The 15,890-nt window shown below is 38.1% G+C and overlaps 1 protein-coding gene across 1 annotated transcript; it reads right to left on the bottom strand.

Annotated features, from left to right (window-relative positions):
- On the bottom strand, positions 5,270-15,862 carry ANKRA2 (ankyrin repeat family A member 2). The gene is made up of 9 exons (XM_005694557.3): positions 15,353-15,862; positions 12,926-13,317; positions 12,140-12,298; positions 10,022-10,087; positions 7,894-7,991; positions 7,279-7,404; positions 6,956-7,022; positions 6,362-6,442; positions 5,270-5,789 (listed from the first exon to the last, which is right to left on the bottom strand). The coding sequence occupies exons 2-9, from the start codon at positions 13,212-13,214 to the stop codon at positions 5,734-5,736; spliced, it is 942 nt and encodes a 313-aa protein (XP_005694614.1). The 5' UTR covers positions 13,215-13,317; positions 15,353-15,862; the 3' UTR covers positions 5,270-5,733.

The following is a 15,890-nucleotide window of genomic DNA, read 5'->3' as shown; positions in this document are numbered from 1 at the left end:
GTCACCCTGCTTATTTAACTTATATGCAGAATACATTATGCGAAATCCTGGGCTAGCGGAAGCACAAGCTGGAATCAAGATTGCTGGGAGAAATATCAATAACCTCAGATACATGAACCCTTATGGCAGAAAGTGAAGAAGAACTAAAGAGCCTCTTGTTGAAAGTGAAAGAGTAGAGTGAAAAAGTTGGCTTAAAACTCAACATTCAGAAAACTAAGATCATGGCATCCGGTCCCGTCACTTCATGGCAAATAGATAGGCAAACAGCGAAAACACTGAGAGACTTTATTTTATTTTTTTGGGCTCCAAAATTACTGCATATGGTGACTGCAGCCATGAAATTAAAAGATGCTTGCTCCTTGGAAGAAAAGCTATGACCAACCTAGACAACATATTAAAAAGCAGAGACATTACTTTGCAAACAAAGGTCTGTCTAGTCAAAGCTATGGTTTTTCCAGTAGTCATGTGTGAATGTGAGAGTTGGACTGTGAAGAAAGCTGAGCACCGAAGAACTGATGCTTTTGAACTGTAGCATTGGAGAAGACTCTTGAGAGTCCCTTGGACAGCAAGGAGATCCAACTAGTCCATCTTAAAGGAAATCAGCACTGAATATTCATTGGAAGGGACTGATGCTGAAGCTGAAACTCCAATACTTTGGCCACCTGATGCAAATAACTGACTCCTTGGAAAAGACCCTGATGCTGGGCAAGATTGAAGGCAGGAGGAGAAGGGGAGGACAGAGGATGAGATGGTTGGATGGCATCACTGACTCGATGGACATGAGTCTGAGCAAGCTCTGGGAGCTGGTGATGGACAGGGAAGCCTGGCATGCTGCAGTCCATGGTGTTGCAAAGAGTTGGACATGACTGAGAGGCTAAACTGAACTGAACAAATGGTTCTGATATACACTAAAATTTGAGAACTAATTGATTAATCCAGGGGAGACTGCTTAGTTCAACTCATTGTTGTTGTTCAGCCTCTCAGTTGTGTCCAACTCTTTGCGACCCCATGGACTGTAGCATGCCAGGCTTCCCTGTCCTTCACCATCTCCAGGAGCTTGCTCAAATTCATATCCATTGAGTCAGTGATGCCATCCAATCATCTCATCCTCTGTTGTCCCCTTCTCCTCCTGCCTTCAATCTTTCCCGGCGTCATGGTCTTTTCCAAGGAGTCAGTTCTTCACATCAGGTGGCTGAAGTATTGGAATTTCAGCATCAGTCCTTCTAATGAATATTCAGGACTGATTTCCTTTAGGATGGACTGGTTGGATCTCCTTGCAGTCCAAGGGACTCTCAAGTCTTCTCCAACACCACAGTTCAAAAGCATCAGTTCTTAGGCATTTAGCTTTCTTTATGGCCCAATCCTTATATCCATACATGACTACTGGAAAAACCATAGCTTTGACTAGACGGACATTTGTCTGCAAAGTAATGTCTCTGCCTTTTAATATACTGTCTAGTTTTGTCATAACTTTTCTTCCAAGGAATAAGAGTCTTTTAATTTTGTGGTTGCTGTCACCATCTGTAGTGATTTTAGAGCCCAGGAAAATAAAGTCTGACACTGTTTCCATTGTTTCCCTGTCTATTTGCCATGAAGTGATGGGACCAGATGCCATGATCTTCATTTTTTGAATGTTGAGTTTTAAGCCAACTTTTTCATTCTCCTCTTTCACCTTCATCAAGAAGTAAAACTGTTTATTGTTGATTGAAAGTACCAGTTTTAGTGAAGTCACGTTCGCTTGTAGATTTCTGTCCTTAGAGATGCCAGTAATTTCTGTCCTATGGAAAAGATTATGGTTTATGATTAAAGGTTAGGGTTTATGGCTTTGTTGGGCATTAATCAGATTTGTGTCTCACTCAGCAATCTTTTACTAATATTGCCTAAAATACCTAGTTCCTGAAATTAGTTTTAACATCTTACTGGTTTCCTTACCAATTAATTCAGTTCAGTTCAGTTTAGTCACTCAGTCGTGTCCGACTCTTTGTGCCCCCATGAATCGCAGCACACCAGGCCTCCCTGTCCATCACCATCTCCCGGAGTTCACTCAGACTCATGTCCATCGAGTCTGTGATACCATCCAGCCATCTCATCCTCTGTTGTCCCCTTCTCCTCCTGCCCCCAATCCCTCCCAGCATCAGAGGCTTTTCCAATGAGTCAACTCTTCTCATGAGGTGGCCAGAGTACTGGAGTTTCAGCTTTAGCATCATTCCTTCCAAAGAAATCCCAGGGTTGATCTCCTTCAGAATGGACTGCTTGGATCTCCTTGCAGGCCAAGGGACTCTCAAGAGTCTTCTCCAACACCACAGTTCAAAAGCATCAATTCTTTGGCACTCAGCCTTCTTCACAGTCCAACTCTCACATCCATACATGACCACAGGAAAAACCATAGACTTGACTAGACGGACCTTAGTCAGCAAAGTAATGTCTCTGCTTTTGAATATGCTGTCTAGGTTGGTCATAACTTTTCTTCCAAGGAGTAAGCGTCTTTTAAATTTCATGGCTGCAGTCACCATCTGCAGTGATTTTGGAGCCCCCAAAAATAAAGTCTGACACTGTTTCCACTGTTTCCCCATCTATTTCCCATGAAGTGATGGGACCATATGCCATTATCTTCGTTTTCTGAATGTTGAGCTTTAAGCCAACTTTTTCGCTCTCCTCTTTCACTTTCATCAAGAGGCTTTTTAGTTGCTCTTCACTTTCTGCCATAAGGGTGGTGTCATCTGCATTCCTGAGGTTATTGATATTTCTCCCGGCAATCTTGATTCCAGCTTGTGTTTCTTCCAGTTAAGCGTTTCTCATGATGTACTTTGCATAGAAGTTAAATAAGCAGGGTGACAATATACAGCCTTGACGTACTCCTTGTCCTATTTGGAACCGGTCTGTTGTTCCATGTCCAGTTCTAACTGTTGCTTCCTGACCTGCATACAGGTTTCTCAAGAGGCAGGTCAGGTGGTCTTGTATTCCCATCTCTTTCAGAATTTTCCACAGTTTATTGTGAACCACATAGTCAAAGGCTTTGGCATAGTCAATAAAGCAGAAATAGATGTTTTTCTGGAACTCTCTTGCTTTTTCAGTTAATTAGCTGAATAAAATCTTTGACAGGTGTTAAAATTACATAAGCATAAAAGCTTTAAACTTTTCGAAAATTGGAGTTTTTTTTTTTTTTTTAATTTTTGATCTTTCCATGCAGGATGTGGGATTTTAATTCTCCAACCAGGGAACAAACCCACACCCCTGCAGTGAAAGCAAGGATTCCTTTTTTTTTTCTATTAAAAATGTTTATTGTCAATATTTTGCTTTGTAGAGATAACAGTTGTAGCATGCTTTTCTACTTTAATACTTGATGATTATTTGATTTGATATTTTTAAAAATTTATTTTTAATTAAAGGATAATTGCTTTACCATATTGTGTTGGTTTCTGCCAAAGACCAACATGAATCAGCCATAGGTATATGCCCCCTCCCTCTTGAACCTCCCTCCCCATTCCACCCCTTTAGGTCATTGCAGTGCCCTGGTTGAGTTCCCTGAATCATACAGCAAATTCCCATTGAAAAAGCATGAATTCTTAACCACTGGATGGCCACGGAAGTCCCTTGAAAAATTTTGCTAATGTATTTCATTCACTCTGTGGCAGTAATGAGCCCTAGTCCTGTACTAGGCAGTGAGCACGTTGACACAGGACTGTTTTTGCTCAATATTTAACCCTCACATCAAGCAGTGTCTGGCACATGAGCTCTAAATAAATTTTTATGCAATCAACAAACACTACCTAAAAGGTATTTAATTTTTAAAAGGGGAATTTTATAACTGGCCCTAGTTATCATTCCTATTGTTTTAATTAACTTTGTCTATTTCTTAAAGGACTTTTCTGGGGCTTGTTATCAGGGACCCTGGGGCTAAAAGGTATAGCATTGGAAAGGGGAATTTTATTCAAGATACTCTCTGAGATCTGTTGGTTGTCAACCTGAGTCAGACCAGGAGAGAAGTGGTTATTTTAGAGTCAATCCCAGCATATGTGTTTTGGTGCCTGTTCTCTTGTGGAGAGCACTTGCAAACAATACTCAAGAGTGATATGCCCAAATGGATCACTGGATTTTGTTACTTTATGGTTCAGCAGTAATGAATTAGCTTGCAATGCAGGGGATGCAAGAGATGTTGGTTCTATTCCCGGGTTGGGAAGATCCCTTGGAAGAGGAAATGGCAACCCGCTCCAGCATTCATGCCTGGAAAAGTCCATGGACTGAGCCTGGCGAGCTACAGTCTATGGAATCACAAAGAGTCAGATCACAAAATGACTGAGTGCATATACCCACATAGACACACACATGCAATACGAATAGGAACTAACACTTCATGGATACGGGCTATTAGTAAGAAAAAGAACCAAATGGAAGGGTGAGTGGTGTTAGGTAAAATCAGTTTAAAGCATGTGCCTGACATGGTGGAAGCACTAGTACCATTTTCACATGACTGAGCTTGCCTTTGGAGCGAACATCTATCATTTTTTTCTCCCCGTGGTTTTCCTTAGGCAGACTGTGCCTCCTGCCTTCCAGGTGGTCTGGGGGCAAGGGTGGGTTGTTAAACAGTCATCCCCTTTCTCCCCGCAACTCCATACAGTGGTGCATTTATATCCAGGGGAAATGGATTTCTGCCTCCTGGAAAATTTAATCCTGAGCCCAATGATGAATGAGGGGATTTAAGCATTACAAAGAGGCACCCAACATGGCTGGCCATGACTTCCTGATTGAGATAGCTGGTCTAGTTTCAACCTTTGGGACTGGTTACTTCTTCAGCTTTTCCTTCCATTAATTCCCGTTTGCTTAAATTAGCTAGATCAAGTTTATATGGCTTGCAGCCCACTGTAGTAACTGATGTCACGCCTGTTTTCCAGATGAAGTGACTTAACCCAAGTCCCACCCTCAGTGGTCACACCAACTGCGAGCTCCTGCTCTCTCTTCCAGATGCTGGTGCAGCGTGAGTTTACAGTGCTCCTGGAGTGGGAGTAAGGAACATCTGACTTTCATTGAAGAAACGAGTTCTCTTTCCCAGACGACTTTTCCTACCGAAAAGCTTATTCACGGGAGAAAAATATTCTCAATATACTTCTAAAAATGGTAATAAGTCTATGCTGATTAACTTACATTGAATTTATTTTAACTGTATTGTTTGATCTAATGGAGTACCCTGGCAGGACAGAAGGGTTAAACTAAAAATCCTAAACAATTCCCTTAATAATCTTATGTAATTATCAAGAGAAAGCTGCAGGCAAACAGCAAAAAAGGACTTTATTCATTTATAACATCATTTTGTAAACAATCACACTGTGCATTTTGAAATTCAATAATAACAAATTTTTTTCTATGGATTTATAGCAAACCCTATATAAAGTCAATGAGTTAATACAAGAGTGAAGATGAATAGGGAGGAATAATTTCTGAAAACATTAAATTACAGCACTTGATACAAAGACAGATAACCATCTGTATCATAAAAATTTACATGCCACAAAACACTCACTTATAATTTTAAATATGCAGTAAAACACATTTATTAAAAAAAAACCATCAACATTAACTTTTTTATAAACCAGTGACTCAGAGGAATACTTATTAAAACTTACTAAAAATCAGTAAATATTGCAACTGAGGTAAAAATTTATAAGTAAACAAAACTATCATTTATAAGGGCCGAAGGTAAACCGAAGGGCAGACAACACTTTCTGACAACTCTGTCTACTCCTTGATGTTCTGAAGCAGTTTCAACAAGTGGGACTCAATAACCTGTTGAACTAAAACAGACAGGTGATCAAGACTACAGCACGCTCATTACAAAATTTTAAAACCTATCTAATTCAACTTAACCTCACCAACTTTTTCCTAAAATAATTTCTAATTAGGATATACTCATAGTTTGAGGGAGATAAGATTACAATGCAATACGTGAAACCTAGTCTATCACTGGCTTTAACAGTTGTTCAAGTTATTGGATTTTTCTGTTTTGGGTTCTAAATTTTGGAACTGAAGAAGAGTCCAGAATATAAGGCTGTTCTAAGGAACAGAGAAAGGGCAACTATCAAGCATTGTCTAAACAGTGTGCTAGGAAACATTAAACACATCTGTAAACAGGTGCGTACTTATCCTCCAGCAACTAATTATCTGGGTGGGTGAAAAGTAACAGTAACAGACTCATTTCCAGACTTTGTAGGAATCTGTTGATTTTGCCCACAATTAAAAGTATATGTCAGGAGTTAGGATAACATACATGTTCCATGACTGCAAGTGGTGAGAACAGTCTGGACCACTGGCTTCTATTATCATAGAACTTTACTAAAATGGAACCTGAGAATTCTAAGACACTTACCACTTCTATAGCCCAGGGCTACAGCTAGATCCATAGAATTATACCCAGAGTCGGTTTCAATTGTTGGGTCGGCTCCATTTTCTATACCAAAATAGAAACATCTACATCAACAAAATGAACACCTGGATGTGTTTGTCTATGGCAGCTCATGTGCAAATAGCAGGACAGCTTGTTAGCAAATCTGGAAGGTATTTTCGGGATGGTCTGACAAAGTACAGAGTACAGGAAGGGCATAGAATTCACTCTGGTGGGTCAGAGGGAAGACCCTTTAAACATACAGGCATCCTCTAGAGCAACTGAAACTAACACACAACTACAGATAGAACTTCGGCTTAAAGACACTGCAGATAGAGAAAAGAGAAAAAAGCCATGGGCTCACATGCGAGCTCTGAAGGCAAAGCAGCAGGGACAGATGCTGTGACTGCAGGCGCGGCGTGGGATGGAGCTGTGGCTTACACGAGAGCCTTAGGGAAGGGGTGCTCCAGGGGTGCATAATGTATTCAGTGACAGCTCATGATGCTCGTGAGGCCAGCTTGTAAAAAAATAACATCTTCATGTGGCATTTTCTAAATATTTCCACTTTTGCCTGCTTACCTAAGAGCATTTTTACACATTTCACATGATTTCCGTGTACAGCGTAAAGCAAAGGTGTCCCTCCATTCTGGGGGGAAAAAAAACAGGTGATTTAGCTTTTCAAGGATAAGATTCAAATAATTTAGTGCTGCTGTGTGAAGCTTTACTAAGAACTGGGCATGTAAAAGTAGTTTCAGCTAATTTAAAAATTTTGTGAGGAATACTTAAATCAGAATTAGGACAGTAACTTTTTCTTCTAGGTGTTCCATTAACGAGAGGTATTCTTCTAAGTGTTTAATAAAATATAGTTTTCCAAAACCTAAAAATCAGTATTATAGACTCACCCAATCGTATTCATTTACATCAACTCCACAATCCAGCAGCATTTTGACAATATCTGTGTAGCCCTTACTACAGGCCAATGACAGTGCACTTTCTCGACCTTTTCCTAAAAGCTGAGGATCAGCACCCTGGAGTGGGAAACGGAGAGAAAAGACTTTTCAGTTTTTTGAAAATAAGAATATTGTTACTTTCGTCAATAATAATTATAGGTCAGGTAATGTTCTGGGGTTAACACAGTACTAACACAAACATCTACTCCTGGATGCTCCGTTATCAAGGTCATCTGAAGGTCTTCCTTTCTCCCTTGTACCTGGATCCTAACTGTCTTGCCACTTGGAGCCAAATTACATCTTCTCCAAGAAGCTTCTCCTACAGACTTTTTCCCCATTGCGCTTAGGAGGGGCTGGGCATTCACTTCTCTCTCACTGCTTCATGAGCGACTAGACTTGCCTGTTTAACTAGATCCGAGTTCCACAAGAATATGAGGAAGAGCATGTAAACTTTCTGTTTTTGATCCTCTACCATTACATCTAGCTGGCTGGAGATACGAAAACTACTATATACTTAACTGAACTTGAGTAACTGTACATATACATTGTCTGAGGCGTTCTCCTTACATTCTGAAGTAGGAACTCTACCACAGCTATTTGCCCGTGTGCTGCAGCCCACATCAGAGGGGTAAATCCTTCTTCGTCCGTGTGGTTGATAACATTTTCTATTTAAAAGAAAAGCAATTTTTGTGATCTAATTTAACAACCACATATTAATATCGCTATGAAAATACCGGCATTCTAAAAAGGTGACTATTACGCAATGAGGTTCATACTGTGCTGATTCGGGTTCACTGAACTCCTACTGCGTTTTTGCAATTTTCAGTCTGAATGTATTAAAATATGCCTCAATGTACATAGCTGAGTTCAAACAATACATTACTAAAAGTATAAACTACCGGATACAACATAACGCTAGGTACAGGGTAGTCCGTAGAACACCAGACTCGGAATCAGGAGACCAGGGTTTGAACGCTGACTGGCGCTTTCCAGCAGTGTGACTCTAGGCATATCATTTAATTTCGCTAACATCCAGAATAAGACCTTGCTCATCTCAACGTAAAACTGGGAGGATCACAATAAAAATTAGGTTAATGATAGCCCTTAGCATTATAAAAATACATATTATAGAAAGTCCAAAATCTTATTAAAGCTAGTGAACATTGCTGCCTTTGAATTTTCTCAAATTTTTGGTATTATAATGTGAATGAAAACTGAATCATTTGAAAAACAGCTTTATGCAAGTCTACCTCAAAACTAATTTTGTTCCCTAGACTCAGTCTACTGGGTCCACAGTTTCGTCCCTAAATTTATTTAGTATATTGAGAATAAGACCTTCATATACTTATAAACAAAAGATAAAATAAGTCTTTCTTATAAAAGAATGACATGATTCTAAATGATGAAATGAGCCTTTCTTATAAAATAATGACATGATTAAACCACTCTTTAATCATATGCCCTGCATTCAACTGATAATGTTGGGACAATTGGCTAGTTTTTCGAAAAATGAAAATAAGAGCAAAGCTCCATATTTACCTCATTACATCAAAACATGTTCCACACAGGTTAAAGAAATGTAAAAAAGGAAACCACAGAAATTCTAGAATAAGGCATGAGTGAATTTATTTATAAACTTGGAGTAGGAAATCATCTCTAAGCAAGATATGAAACTCAGATGTCACAAGGATAAAAGTTTACCACTTAAAAATGTTAAGCTTTTGTTTGAAAATATAAAGTCAAAGGAAAAATGGGAAACTGGTAAAAAATTATATGCAACATAAGCAAAAAGTGAACTTCTTTAATTTAGGTAAGAGCTCATATAAGTCAATATAAAACAGGCAGTTCATAGAAAAAGAAATTCAAATGGGCCATAATTTTAAAAAGGCAAACAAAACCAGGATGAAATACCATTTTTCACCCATGAGATTAGCAAAGATTAAAGTCTGATAGTATTCCGTGTCAGTGAAGTTATGGGGAAGCAGAAACTCTAACTCTGGTGTAAGGACAGGGCAAACATCTGGTTATATATGTATACAAATAAAAATTCATGTACCTTTGGATTCAGTGAATATACTTATAGGAATTTACCCTATGGATATACTTTAAAACAATGCCAACAATATTGTTAAAATAAAAATGAACTGGAATCAACTACTACCAGGGGGACTCATTAAAAAATAAGGAACATAGCACATACACATGCAATACACTGCAAAAGTACAGACCTATTAAAAGAGAATGAAACAGATCTTTGTGTGTTTACATGGAAATATCTCAAAATTTAAGTGAAATAAAGTAAAGTGTAATGCAGAGTGTATTTTTTTTTTCAAAAAAAGCATATACATATTCTCACATGTAGCCCCAAGTATAAATAGAAATATTCTCCAGAAAAGTCTTCTGAAAATGTAAGAAACTTACAGTGTGTGCATTTGGAGAGAAGTCTAGGGTGGTAAGTGAAGCTGTAACTTCTATACATGACATTACTATTTTTTAAATAATCTGTATTATTTAAATAATCTTTTTATTATTTTATTAGATTATTATTTTTAAAATAATCTATTGGGTTATCTGCCTGGTGAGATTATGCAACCATTTCTTTTTTTATACTCTCTTGTATAAAAATAAAATAATAACAAATCTGACAAATCCTATTAAATTTGTTTTAAATACATTCTTAAAAATAGGCTAGTACCTTGTTCGATTCGAGTAGCCAGGTAGAGCATCTCTCCCTGGGCAGCCAGCTGGTGAACAGATAAAGCTGAAACAATACCATGAAGAAGTTTCATGTGTATCTGTAGGGTACACTATCATCATCTTATTGTTTATGTTCATGTAGCAATATTCTTCTCCAAAACACAATCCATCATTTTATTGTTTAGGAGATGCTCGTTCAGTCTCTGGGTTGGGAAGATCCCCTGGAGAAGGGAATGGCTATCCACACCACTATTCTTGCCTGGAGAATTACATGGACAGAGGAGCCTGGCAGACTATAGTCCACGGGGTCGCAGAGAGTCAGACACCACTGAGTGAGTAACACTTTCACTTTTCAACTTAAAATATAGCCTAACATTTGCAAATGTCAGCATTATCTTAAACATGTAGGAGTTTGAGAATTGACTCATATATGTTTAAGGTAATTCTGACAGCTGCAGAGTGTTACTGTCAATGAATATGCTAACTGTTTGATCAATTATTAACAATTTGAATTGTTACTGATCTTATAAATTAAAGAAATGGTTTAGGTACTTAATTTTTAAAATCTCTCTCGGAACTTTCCTGGTGGTCCAGTGTCTAAGGCTCTGTGCTCCCAATGCAGGGGGCCCGGGTTCAATCCCTACTCAGGGAACTAGATCCTGCCCCAACTAAGACCTGGCACAGACAAATAAAAATAATAAGTAAATAAAAAGTTTAACATCTCTCTTTGTCCAAGCTTATAAGGAAGTTGGGTCTAAAAGAATCTTGTGTTTTAATTGACTGAATTCCTTTAAGTCCCAAATATTATTTCTTGAAATAACGGGTATTTCTTAACTTTAGGAGAACTGAAGAAATGAAAAACTAGCCTTGAGAGTAAATTCTTGAGGGCAGACCTAGCTCTGGCCAATTAGCTGTGGGAGCCTGGAGAGCTGATAAAACATTTTTGTCTGTTCATGAGGGTTGTGAACCACATGATCTCCAGCTGTTTTTTTAAGCTCAAAAACGCTTTGGTTTTGGGGAATTCCCTGGTGGTCTAATGGTTAGGACACAGTGCTCTAAATGCAGGGGCCTGGGTTTGATCCCTGGTTGGGAAACTAGGATCCCTTAAGCCTCTCAGTATGTTTAAAAAAAACAGCAACAACTATGGCTAGAATATTTTAAGGTAATCTCTTTATTTTAAAGCCAAACAGGCACAGTTATATCATAGCTCACTTTAAAATTTGTATCACTTAATCCTTGACTGCCTTAATACAGAAAGGAAAGCAATTGGGAGCCACATGCAAATTTACACAAATGTCAATAAAACAAAAATCGGCCTGAGGTGGAGTTAAGAGTCATGAACTCTTTCTGGCTTACCTGTCACAGCATATGATTCAAAATCTGGAAGGATATAATGTTTCCAAAGTAAAGACATATATTTCACCATGCTTTAGGATATAGATACATTTACCTTATATTCTCAAATACAGTTCCTAACATCAAACTGCTGATTGGTTTTCTCTCATTAAGAAATCTGAACAATATAGAGTATTTTCTAACTTACATAGAAAATCTTCATTTCTTTTAGAATAATTCTACATTTTAAAAACTGTAAATTCAAAGTTTTTAAAGAGGTAGTTTCATATTCATATTATATTCTGATTAAAAATTATATTAGAGATCACTCAGTTTTTACTACAAATCAGTTGTTGATCAGTGATCTAGTTTACAAGTAAAACCCACTCCAAGAATACAAAGAGACAATGTCTTGCTTTGCCCAAAGTTCAGAATAACTCATTTTTTAGTTTTATAATTCATTTTTTTACTATAGTTTTTTATTAAACTTTTTACTATAGTTTTTATAGTAAAACTATGAAGGTTTTAAGAGTTAAAGTTTTAATCCATTCTCAACAGAGAAACATAAAACATGATATATTTGAATATGCAATAATATGTGAAAAATTTTTTTAAAATATAAATTTGTTTATTTTAATTGGAGGTTACTAAAACTATCAGGATATCACTTATGCTTTCCAAAACAGGATATGCATTTAATGAAAATGATGTTTCAGCCAAACTCTTGAAACTATTACATTAGCAATAACAATATTTCCATACAGCAGTGGGAAATACTTACAATTTGCTAACAGAGGTGTGGTTGAGACCTCATTTCCTCTGTGTTTGTTGGTTAAAGTAGTGGACTGCTTTATGGGTGAGAAGTGCTTTGTTGTAGATGGAGTGTAGACATGCCTTACTTGAATTCCCGGAGAAGGAGATGTATGGATATTGCATTCAGCTAGGTAAAATGAAGTTAAACACATTAAAACAATATTTAAACAACAATGCATTTCAAAGTTCTATGTCAATGTTTACATTAAAAAAATACAATATGTATAGTATCTTCAACTGGTTCTCAAGTGACATTACTTTTTGCCATAAAAAATTTGTACTAGTAAAAGTTCCAGAAAAAAAAAAAATCAATATTAATCTTGAGCAATATTATCCAGAGAGGTTTTTTTTACTCAGTAGATGGTTATAAAAGTAAATCTACAGTATGATGACAGATTTCACGGCATTAAAGCACAGGAAGCTAATGCCAATCACATATTTATGGAATTCATTCATTTATAAAAGGCACACATAATTTTTTTTCTCCTATAATTTTAAAAGGTACAATAAGAAACTTTAGTAGAGAATTTGTAAGTAAACAAAGGTCAAACAAGAAATAAAAAAAAATCAACATGTACTTATGGACATTATATAACATGAAATTATTTAATTCTGGTCTCTGTGAGATTCTAGAAAACCATATCACAAGGTGACTTCCAAACTTTCTTCCCAAACTAAAATTTCATGAACAGAACGGAAAAAACAAACAAACAAAAACAAAACAAAGGCAGATATTTATACCATAACTTTCAACCTTTAAATAGGACAGATGCCACCTCCAGGTCAGAGTTAACTTGATCTTGAATATTTTTACTATCCTCTTCATTTAAGGACTTCACAAACCGAGAACAGACATTCATATCAAATCGGTTAGGCAGTATGAATTTCATTCCCATGGCAACACCCTGAGCTGACCCTTCTTCTGCACTTGAGTCCAGCTGATGTTCTATTTTAATGTCTGGCATGCCACTTAGACTGTAACTGCTAGGACACTCTTCCACTATCAGCTGCGCTCCAATATCCAGATTTGCTGATGTAGCCATGATTTCAACTGAGTTTCAACAGTTAAAAAATTTCTTCATGATTTCCTCTTGGTTTTAGAAGAATGGTACACTATGCATTCTTTGAATTTGGGTATTAAAACATCTGAAAGAAAAAAATTAAAAGTCTATCAACTTAATGTACAGAAAATAATCATTTTCAATCACATATGCAAACAGTGCTCTTACAAGCATCACTAGATAATAAGAAGCATACAATGTTCAAAGGTAGAAAAACCTGGGTCTGAATCCAAGTTTCACCATTTATTAGCTGATGTGAATCTGTATAAGCTCCTCAACCTCTCTAAGCCTCAGTCTCACTTGTAAAATGGGGATATACCAATAATCTCACAGGATCTTGACAAAGATCAGATGAAATACAGTAACATTTTCACCTCCATTACTAGGTCCCAACAAACTGTTCTTACCCTTACCTTCCCTTTCCTATTCCTGAATACCGCAAACTAGATTTTTTAAAAATCAGGCTAACAACAAAAATAAACTTTTCACATAAAAAATATTAACCTCTAATCTGAGGTTCATTTTTTAACATACTGTTTATAACTTGCTCTGTTTGAATTTAAGAAAAAGGTAGAACCCATTTGTACCCAAATATATCACGATTTCTGAGTAGTGAAAGGCTTTACAAAGTCTTGGTTATGATAACTGAAGACATATTAATCAGTTTTTTTTAATTTTTATTTTTACTTTATTTTGCTTTACAATACTGTATTGGTTTTGCCATACATTGACATGAATCAGCCACGGGGGTATATTAATCAGTTTTTGTTCAGATCAAGTGTTGGCAACTTAATACAGGTTTTTATTAATATGAAAAATGACAATTTTCATTTTTATGAAAAATAAAAAATAGATTATGAATTGGTTTCCTTTGCTTTAGCATCTCTAGGATATTAAATTTAAGTATTATTTTGGCCCCAATCTTTGTAATAAGTAGTAAGAAATAAGGATTAATGATTTTTATCCAAATATTGTCAAGACATAAACTCAAAAAATGTGAATTCTCAAAATACAGGTTATAAGCACACCTGTTACTGAATCATTTACCACTGTTTTAAATGAGTTTTCAGTAAGGTAATCACTGGCACTTTCCTATGGACCTTAATATATATAATCTGAAAAGAAATTTCATTTTTGTACCTAAATTTGCTTCTAAAAAAAGAACTCCAAGATATATAATTGTCCTAGATATATAGTCACTGAGACAGGAAGAAAATAAATAGCATCCAGTTAATTTTTTCATAGTCTTTCCAGTGGCTCAGTTGTAAAAAATTCGCCTGCCAATGCAGAAGATGCGGGTTCAATCCCTGTGTCGGGAAAAAGGAAATGGCAACCCACTCCAGTATTCTCCCTTGAGAAACCTCATGGACAGAGGAGCCTGCCAGGCTGCAGTCCGCGGAGTCGCAAAGAGTGGGACAGGACTTAGGGACGAAACGAAACAATTTTATCACGTTAAGGCCACTGCCTCTTAGAAATTTTGAGGGTGCAGGGTGTTTTAAAGTTGTAATTAATTGGAACTAAAAGAGGATCACAGTGGAGCAAAAGTTGGCAAATCATACATTTTACAGACAGCCCCTGTTTACAGTTTTAGAACATCTTCCGAGATTTTTATAACAATCCTTTTTATGTTTTTATTTAATTTTTATAACAATCCTTTGAGTAGCCAGGGCAGGTAATCATAATCAATGTCCACCGTAGAGAAGAGAGAAACAGGGAGCTCATGACTCCCATCACTCGGTTCATTAAAATAAAAAGCAGCACTAAAGCAAAAGAAACCAATTCTTTCTAAACCAAGTGGAAATAGAATGCTTATCTTGGCACCAGTCTAGAGAGGAGGAGAGGCAAATTTGAACGGTTAAGCCATAATTTTTAAGTATAAGAAAAGAAGGGGAAGGGAGGGGAGACGATCCAGAAGAGGAGGCGGGGAGGAAAAAAGAGGATCACCTCAACCAGTCAGAGCCCAGGGAGAAGGGGTAGAGCGGCCCTAACGAAATAAAATGGGCAACTGGGTTATTCCCCAGTGAGTGCTAATAACAGGAACTCCCCGCCCCCCGTTCTTCTTCATCCTGGAGCTGCCCTACGAGGAAAGGAAGGTGCTATGAGAATGAATGATGCCTCACAGGCGACAGGTGTCCCGGCGTCCCAGGACAGGAACCCGCTGGAGGGGAGACTGTGGCAGGAGGGAAGTCTCGTTCTGTCGCCACCCGCCAGCTCTGCCCGAAAAAAATCCCAGCGCGGCTCCGGCACGGCGGGCGGAAACTGGCTCAACCGCGGCGGGCTGGCCCCGGCAACAGGGGCCGGAGGCTGCCCGGGTCGGGGCGCAGGGCCTGGCGACCACTCTCGACAGTCCACAGCGAGTCGGGCCTCTCCATCTGCGGCCAGAGTCACTGCAGGACCTCAGCCAAGCCCCGGCTTGTTGTGATTGCGACGTCACTTCCGATTTCTGCTTTCGGTTTCCGGTCAAAAAGCGTTCGGCGTCGTTGCAGCCGAGAAAACTTCCAGGTATTTTCCCGCCGCTGTGCTGCGCGATCTTTACAGTCCCAGTAACCACAGAGAGAGCGTCATTTCTCCCACGGATCTGGGTCTATCGCCAGGCCTTGGCCTCGAGCTCTGGCCACGCCTCCTCCTCCACCATAGCCCCGCCCACAGGACCCGCCC

Source organism: Capra hircus, chromosome 20, assembly GCF_001704415.2.
Source record: "Capra hircus breed San Clemente chromosome 20, ASM170441v1, whole genome shotgun sequence".
Taxonomy (NCBI): domain Eukaryota; kingdom Metazoa; phylum Chordata; class Mammalia; order Artiodactyla; family Bovidae; genus Capra; species Capra hircus.
The sequence above is the reverse complement of the archived record's forward strand: the minus strand, read 5'-3'. Positions and strand labels throughout refer to the sequence as shown.

Bases quoted from the DNA above. Each gene is read 5' to 3' on its own strand.
- ANKRA2 (XM_005694557.3), bottom strand. From the start codon at position 13,214: ATGGCTACATCAGCAAATCTGGATATTGGAGCGCAGCTGATAGTGGAA. The intron at 10,088-12,139 runs GTAAGTATTTCC...GTATTGTTTCAG, and splicing joins CACACCTCTGTTAGCAAATT to CTTTATCTGTTCACCAGCTG. The intron at 5,790-6,361 runs GTAAGTGTCTTA...TGTCTGTTTTAG, and splicing joins AGCCCTGGGCTATAGAAGTG to TTCAACAGGTTATTGAGTCC.